The sequence below is a fragment of the Cornus florida genome, unplaced genomic scaffold (assembly GCF_030987335.1).
Source record: "Cornus florida cultivar Cherokee Brave unplaced genomic scaffold, ASM3098733v1 CherokeeBrave_3.0.0_Hap2_Chr07, whole genome shotgun sequence".
Classification (NCBI taxonomy): domain Eukaryota; kingdom Viridiplantae; phylum Streptophyta; class Magnoliopsida; order Cornales; family Cornaceae; genus Cornus; species Cornus florida.
Genome location: NW_026775577.1, coordinates 25,556,281 through 25,564,724, shown reverse-complemented (window position 1 = coordinate 25,564,724; position 8,444 = coordinate 25,556,281). Strand labels below are relative to the sequence as shown.

At 36.6% G+C, this 8,444-nt stretch overlaps 1 protein-coding gene across 1 annotated transcript; it reads right to left on the bottom strand.

The window, feature by feature from the left end:
• Positions 1–970: 970 nt before the first annotated feature.
• Positions 971–1,477, bottom strand: LOC132316461 (uncharacterized). Its single transcript, XM_059814934.1, has 2 exons — positions 1,188–1,477; positions 971–1,139 (listed from the first exon to the last, which is right to left on the bottom strand). Exons 1-2 carry the CDS (start codon positions 1,475–1,477, stop codon positions 971–973), a joined length of 459 nt encoding a protein of 152 aa, XP_059670917.1.
• Positions 1,478–8,444: the final 6,967 nt, after the last annotated feature.

The window sequence follows — 8,444 nt, the reverse complement described above, 5'->3', positions numbered from 1 at the left end:
TAATGTATGTGACATGGTTTATATAAAGGTTTGCAAAGTCCTATTCCTTCTGAAAATAAAGGAAAAATTGTGCATAGGACTTAAAAGAAAAGTTGGATTGAAAAGGTATTAAACAGAATAAGGAAACTTGAAACCTTTTACAATTAGGACTTGTGGAACCGGTTCCCAATCTTGGTACCGGTTCCCACTTGACAGAGAGTTGTTTCTCGAGTATTAGAACTTGGAACTGGTTCCTAAATCTTGGTACCGATTCCCACTTGACAAATTCAAATATAACTTGGAATTCTGTATGTTTGGAACTCTGAAAATATATCATGGATATCAATGTGTCCTAAGTGGGAAACAATGTCCTAATCGTTGTTCTTTCCTTTTCAATGAGTAACAACACTTTTCTCTTCTGAACAAACTTTGAATTCCGTAATCGATGTCAAGTCGGATATGGTAACTTAAATTACAACTCAACTAGGACTAGTTTTGTTACCGAAATATGCCAATTACAAAAATATATCTCACAGTCTCCCCCTTTGGCAATTTCATGACAAAACCCTGCAAAGAATGTATAATCTACCCAAAGTAGAAAAATAAATTACAATTGTTTTAAGGAAAGATAGAAAAATCATATCTCTGTTCTCTTCAGCTCTTGAATAAATTGTTACCTAAATTCCTACACATGGTTCAAGCAAAACTACCAGTGAAAGTTTAATAAAACAAATTTAAAACTCCCCCAGAATAAATTATCCAAAAAATATTAAAATCTCCCCCTTAATGTAACCTTGGTATATATCTCCCCCTTTTTGGAGCAAAATTGATAAAGAAACAGCAAAATAACCAGAGAGAAATAAAACTAAAACTGAGTAAACAGAAATCAATTTAATACATGTTAGAAAAAAAAAAAATCCAGAAATATCAAGTCATAACAATGTAAAAACTGATAAAAAATAACGCATGCATGCATGATATGAACATAGAATCAAGCATCTGGATCATCTCCAGCAAACAGAACTGTAGATATCGGAATCTCCTCATCATCATCAGTATCACTCCCACTAATATCCTCATCATCCTCTGCATCATCGTCTGACTCGTTATCCTCATCTTTATCATCGTCAGCCATAAGTGACGGATCTGGAGGGGTTGATCTGTATACATCCTCAGAAGTATCACCTGTTCTCTACTCCTTAAGCAACCTAACATCCTCTTGAAGATCACGAACAACATCTATCAAGGCTTGTTGATTCTGAAGAGTCAATGAATAGAGCAAATTGGCATCCAGAGTGTTAAACGCTTGCTTAGTTGAAAAAAGCGTAGTATCCTCAAGAAGAGAAGATGAAGATGCAGCTGCACCCGTGCCAGCATTCCTAGATAAAGCTCGTATAGATTTGACCTTGCTAAAAGCACTCACATCCAACTCAGACATGATCTTAATATGGTGAGCATGGGGTGGAAGAGGAATCTCAAAATGCCGATATAACCCCATAATAATCATAGGGAATGGAGATGATTTCTTGCATGTGTTATTCTTGTAGTGTGCAACCATCACCATAGATAGAAGAATCAATATAAATCTCAATATCAATGGATTAGAGTTATAGTACCACTGCACGATCTACAGAAATAACATCCTTCTTCCCAAAGTAACCCAAATTTGCGATGGCTAACAAATTCAGAAAAACCGTCTTATCTGTCAAATAACGATTGGGAATGCAGTCGAGAAATCTCGGTAAATCTGGAACACATAGCTCATTACAGATATTTTCCCACTTCAACCCCAAGTGAGAAAGTGGAAGACGATATCTTGTGCTAGAAAAATTCTTGGGAATACCAAGAACTTTGCCGATCACATTTGTATGAACAACATAATCCTTCCCGAACAATGAAACCTCAAAATATCCAGAATCATGAACTTTGTAGATATTTGAGTAGAAATAGTGAATGAGATCTCGGGACTGTAGGAATTCGCCATAGTGGTATAGAACAACCACTTGTGCTTCTCGATATATTCAACCAATTTCTTTCCTAGACTATCTTGTAACTTCTTTAAGTTCACATTTCGTTCCGACTTAATTGGGCCGTCCTTATACACTTTATTGTATACTTGCCAAGCATGGTCATTGTAGAAATGTTCTGAAGAAAACTGAACCTTCCCAGTGTCAGAAACTGACGGATACCCAGGTGGTATCTCAGTGGTAAGAGAGCTAGAATGCACAGGAGCAGTTAGATCATCCTTTGGAGCGGTCGAACCCTCTTGTGGTTCCCGGATAGAAATCGTCATTTGGGCTCTCTTAGGAGGTGGAGGCGAAGCAATCCCCTTGCCTTTGGCTTTCTGAGACAATTTTGGAGGCATCTTGTGCATGGAAAATTTTGGTTTGAAGCCTCGAAGGTCACTCGGTATTTTTTCCGAACACTTGGCATGCGCTTCAACACTTGTTCTTGGATAAGCTTGATTTGATTCTTCAAAACCCCAAAAGATCAAGCACAAAGCTTGAATCATAAACCAACAAAGTCTTCAATGTCAATAAAGCAACCCAAGATTCAATCTTAACCAAATCCTCTAAGTGTTCTTTCACAAACCCAAACCTAAACTCCACAAATTCTTTTCAACTTCTATACTTCGATCTTCAATTCTCAAGTTTAATTGAATGATTCTATGTAATCTTGCAATATATGATGAGAATGATGCAAGATCAAACCAATATATATGATGTATATATGTGAGCAATATAGAGAGAGAAAAAGTGCATCTAATATAGAGAAAGGAAGTGTATACAACAATGCCCAACAAAGTTAAAAAGTGAAACTTTAAAACTAAATCTCGCTGCCAGGAATTGGTAGCCAAAGTGGGAACCGGTTCCCACTGGGCAGGGACTAAAACGTGGATATAAACCATTTTTAAACTGGTACCAAATTTGTGGTACCGATAGCCAGGCTCCAGAGACTTAAGCCTTATACCTTTGTACCTTTGAACCGGTAGGTGCCATGGGGAACCGATAGCAAATGCATAGTAAGCTTTCTAAACTTGAAATTTTTTGGGGAACCGATAGCAAATGCATATTAAGCTTTCTAAAGTTGAAATTTTTCAGAAAAATTTTCATTTGACTTTGTGATTCACTCAATGATCAAACCAAAAAAAAAAAAAACTATAAACTAAAAACAACAAATCTTTTTGAATTTTTTTTCCAGTTTTTTCATTTTTTTATTTTTGATTTTAAAATAAAACAAATTTAAGAACAAATCATTGAGTAGTCAATCAAAGTCTTTCAAGTCCACACCTGATTCAAATTTCTAGAAAATTGTCAGAAATATCTATGAACACAAATTTTTTGACACCACAGAATAGTCAGTCAATTTCAAGTCTTAGCAAATAATCACAACATGAATTTTAACTTGCAAATTTTAATGAAATATTTATAAATCAATCTAGCAAGTTCAAGTGTGTGCACGCAATCCATTTCATCAATTTTTAATCAATCATTAATAAATCATTGTCTAAACCATTGATCGAAAAACATCAACATAAAATTGTCTTTGAGCAATTTTTTTCAAGTTAGGTGGCTTTCACTTTAAAGAGTAGATAGCAATTTCCCAATTTAACTTATCTCCACCATTCTTTTTACTCATTTAGCTCCTCTTCAAAGTTTAATGGGAGTTTTTGAATACATCTCCATAGGTAGCTGTGGAGGAAAAAATCCCTCTCCAGTAAGAATTGTCCACATTATCACACTATAAACCTATCTTTAATTAATTTTATACACTCACCTTGGTCAGGCCCAAATTGAAGTCTCCATCAAGCCCAATAACATCTTTGCTGGACCTCCAACCCTGGCTAAGCCCTAATAAGAGCGTCAGTAGCCCAAAATTGATAATATGGAACATCCGGCCCATTAGCAATGTTAGTTGGACTAGGATACATTCAGCCCAAGTGCATTTAAAGATGAGATCAGTCCTACTACACAAAGGAAATAGCAAAGAAGGCAAGTTCTGTGCAAGGCAACTTTGACATAGAAAGAATTGTAAAAGGAAAAGGACTATATTTGTAAAGAATGTTGTATATGAAAAAAATTGGAGGACAAGCAATGTGAGTCCTACCATAATTCTACCACATTTTTGTATATAAATAGAGGCAGAGACCTCCAATAAAAGGATTAAGTAATTCTACGCTTCTCTACTTACAATTCTTGTTTATTATTAGTATTTTTTAAGTGAGTTGTATTTTTTCTTTTAATTATTATTAGTTAAGAGAAATTTGCACCTACACTTTGGCACCGTCTATAGGAAGCGTATAAAAATATACCCCTACGCTTGTTCCAAAGTAATTTTGTTTCCACGACACGGAATGTCGAACGGGGAACCAACACCGGTAGACCAACAAATGGAGTTAATGCAAAAGATGAGAGAAGAGTTCTTACACCAGTTTGAAGCACTTTGGCCGGCGAACGAAGATAGCATAGCCCAAATTACATTGCTTCAGCAGCAGAACGACACCCTCCGAACTGCTATGGCTCAGTTGACACCTCAGCCACCACCAGGTGATATGGCAGCACCTCCCTTCAATCAAAACATCCTCCAGAGAACGAGCCTCATGCTAATGGGACACCGATCAATGCGGCTCGGCCTAGTGAGGTTCAGCAAGCGCAGAAGACAAGGACTGAGGCTATTGCCTTAGATGATCATCCTCATCGTACACAGGACAAACAGGCCAAGTCTAGCCGTAAGCTTACAGTATGGACCAATGGCATTCCGGATGGAGCTGGTGTCCAAGATGCTTTCGATGAGAAGAGGCTCTTGAGGATTCAGACCCCTGCTGAGATGGCCAGAGAGCATAAGAAATCTTTGGTAAGAACTCTATTCACCGATGACATATACTTTGTTGACAGACCTAAGAAATTCTCCATGCCATCATTCACTCAATTTAGTGGTACAGGAGATCTCTCCTGTCACCTAGACCATTACGCGCAGAAGATGGCATTAGATGATCATAACGATCTGTTCATGTGTAAAGTTTTCCCAACCTGTCTAACAGGAGCTGTATTAGAATGGTTAAGGAATAGGCCCCACAAATCCATCCCAGATTATGAAACTCTGTGTGCTGCGTTCCTGGCACAATATTGTGGGAACAAGAAGCAGAAGAAGACTATCGCTAATCTCTTTACCATAAGGCAAAAGAGAGGTGAGACGTTGCAGGATTTCTTATCCAGATTCAATATGGAAGCTTCGGAAATAGCGGATTGTCATCCTGCAATGGCAATAGAAACATTTAAGATAAGAATGATTTAAGGAACTAAGTTCCATACCTCTTTAGTTAAGTATTCCCCTTCGGATATGTAGACTCTCAATGCTAGGGCACAGGTTTACATCTGGCTTGAGGAGAATGTAGCTTATTGAGCACAACATGCCACCTTTGTCATTGTGGAAAATAAGCCTCGGGAAAAAACGGTGAGCTCAAAAAGTCAAAAGAACCAGCATGCGTTAGCACCGGTGTTTCAGGTACCTGGGAAGAGGTAAAGGATAGAAGAAAAGTTCACCCCTTTTCGCACTACCTTGGCCCGACTATTCCAAGAAAACAAGCTGAGGTTCGCAACCCCTCAGCCAATGAAGTAGCCCTTGGAGCAAAGGGACAAGAGCAAGCACTACGCTTATCATAGGGATTACGGGCATACGACCAACGATTGCAGATCCCTAAAACGACAAGTGGAGGACATGGTAGCCAAGGGTGAGTTGGGGGACTACCTCTTACCAAAAAAGCAAACAAGGCTGAGGGAAGTCAACCCTCGGAAAGTCGAAGGAACCCAAGTAAAAGTAATCTATGTAATACATGGGAAGTTTGAAGATGATTAAGAATTATAGGAGGTACACCGATCCAGATTAAGAATTGCTCACAAGCTAAGGAGATTGTCCTCGACTAATATTATCACTTCAGGAAGTATCAATATTGGGTTTGGTAGAGTTCTCCTTCAGTACGTCCTACCTCTAGTCCCTTGATGGGGTTTGATGGTACGAAGGTGGACCCCCTTGGGGTAATTGATTTATCCGTCATTGCTGCAAAAAGGACACTGAAGGAGAACTTCGTTTTAATGGAAATCCATCCTTCTTATAATCTCATCATGGGTAGAGGATGGATTTATCGAATGAATAGGGTTCCATCTGCCCTTCATCAGGTGATGCGTTGTTTGTCTTCGGACGGTAAGGAGGTAATTAATCTTTGGGGAGATTAGATCGTTGCAAAAGAATGCTATATGTTGACGCTGAACGACGCAAAGAAAGTAGCAAATCAGCCACAACCAATCGCACCCCCTGTGTGATACCCCCTAATTTCGGAACACGGGTTGATTAAGTCCGCGCACAAAATCAGGGAAATATCAAAACAATTAAAGTATTTCAATCAAGCACAGAGTACAAAATGAAATAAAAGAATAAATAATACGCTGAAGAAAAACTAGTAAATAAAAATTTTCATTAATTAATAATTCTCCAACAATTATAACTCGGGAATTCCGTAACTCAAGGACCCCTTAAAACATTATATAATAATCCAATACTACCTAAAAGTACACAAGATGAATAGATGACTGACAGTCTCCCAGCTGCGAATCCTCAACCTCGAGACTGGAACTTCTAATAGCCTGAAAAATAAATCGTGGGTTAAATCCTACGAGCAAGTTCTCTCTACCAAACCTCTGAAAACCAATAAATAAATCATCTCTAATCAAAAACAAATCTAATAAAGTTTTAACCTTAATATACCATAATATATATATATATATAACTAATTATATACAGTATAATAATAACATCTATAGCCAGGTGCATTAACTCCAAAACCATTATCAATGATTAAATAATAATCATATCTAGTCCAATCCACAATTTCTTTTTAAAGAAACTCCCACAATCTTAATTCCATCCTACACGGCAATTTAATAATTTAAATAATAAAATATAATTAAAAGAACATTATATTTAATTCCAAAACCAATAATGATTTTAAGTATTTAAATCACATAGCCAATATCTAGGCTTTGACAAATCATCCATATTACCACCAATATTATTTTATTAATATGTATAAAATAATACACTAACCTGTATTAGTAGACTATTCTAATCTAAGAATATCTAATCCTAATCCAACTTAAACAAACAATAACCATAGATGATATATTTTAATCATCTAACACATAACAATATAATTACACTTTGGCAAATCAACTATGCCATTATAAATATATTTATTTATATATTGTCAATTCAACCATGCCTCCTTTAAGTATAGTTATTTATACATTGGCAATTCAACCATGCCTCCATAAGTATATATATTTATACTAATAAACTAGCAACTCATCCATGCCTCCTGTGTATGCATTTTATTCATACAAATACTTAGGCAATATATTTACGTCTATGGCAACTCATCCATGCCTACAATTCAACCATGTACCAATTTTAGACTCAACGATAACTAATTCATACATAGATATCTTATGCATATTATAAGCATATCACTAATTTATCTAGATATATCAAATAAGAATAATAATAATACTAAAAATCCTAATTAACAAACATATATATACACATATATTATCTAATATATATGTGTATAATCTTTCCCTAATAATCGTTGATTATTTAAATCCTATATATATATATATATATCCTTCCCTCTATACTAATCATAATTTAATAAAATCCATGTATACATATATATATATATAATTATATATATACATATATACACCACATTCCATAAAAATATAATAAGTTATTATATTTACGCAAAATAAATGCTACTAATCATTGTAGTAACATTCTATGGCTTTCAGAACACCTCATTTAGTGGCTGTTTTCAACCCTAGAAGGCTTAAAATGAATTCTAGAAATTCACTGAACCTTAACGGGACCCTAAACAGTGTCTTACGCACGCCCACGCGCCACCACATGTTCCTAAACACCTCTCACGTGCTTCCACGCGCCACCCCTAGCTAGCAGGTTCCACCACGCGCCCCCACACGTGTTACACTCGCTGCCACGCGCTTGTTCCTTCTTCTGGCTGATGCATGTGGCGCACTCTGGTTGGATACTCTCCTCGCTACTGCATGAATGCACTTACACCGGATCAGCCGCTCCCCATCAGCGCATCTCAGCCCTCCAAATCTTGCGCGCACCATATTAATGTGTCCCGCAATACACTGGATTATTTTTAACGTCACCTCAATGCATCAGTGGCCCAGAATCCGCGTGCACCCCATCTTTTATACTCGCTCACACTCGATTATTAACCCTTGTTTCATGCGCTGACACACAGACCTCCATTGCATATATATAACCAGTATATGTATATATAATTTTTCCAACAAAATAAAGGAAAATCAAATTAAATAAATTCCTAAAAATTTAGAAAAATACCAAAATTTTTTCAAAAAATTCCATAAAAATTCCAGAAA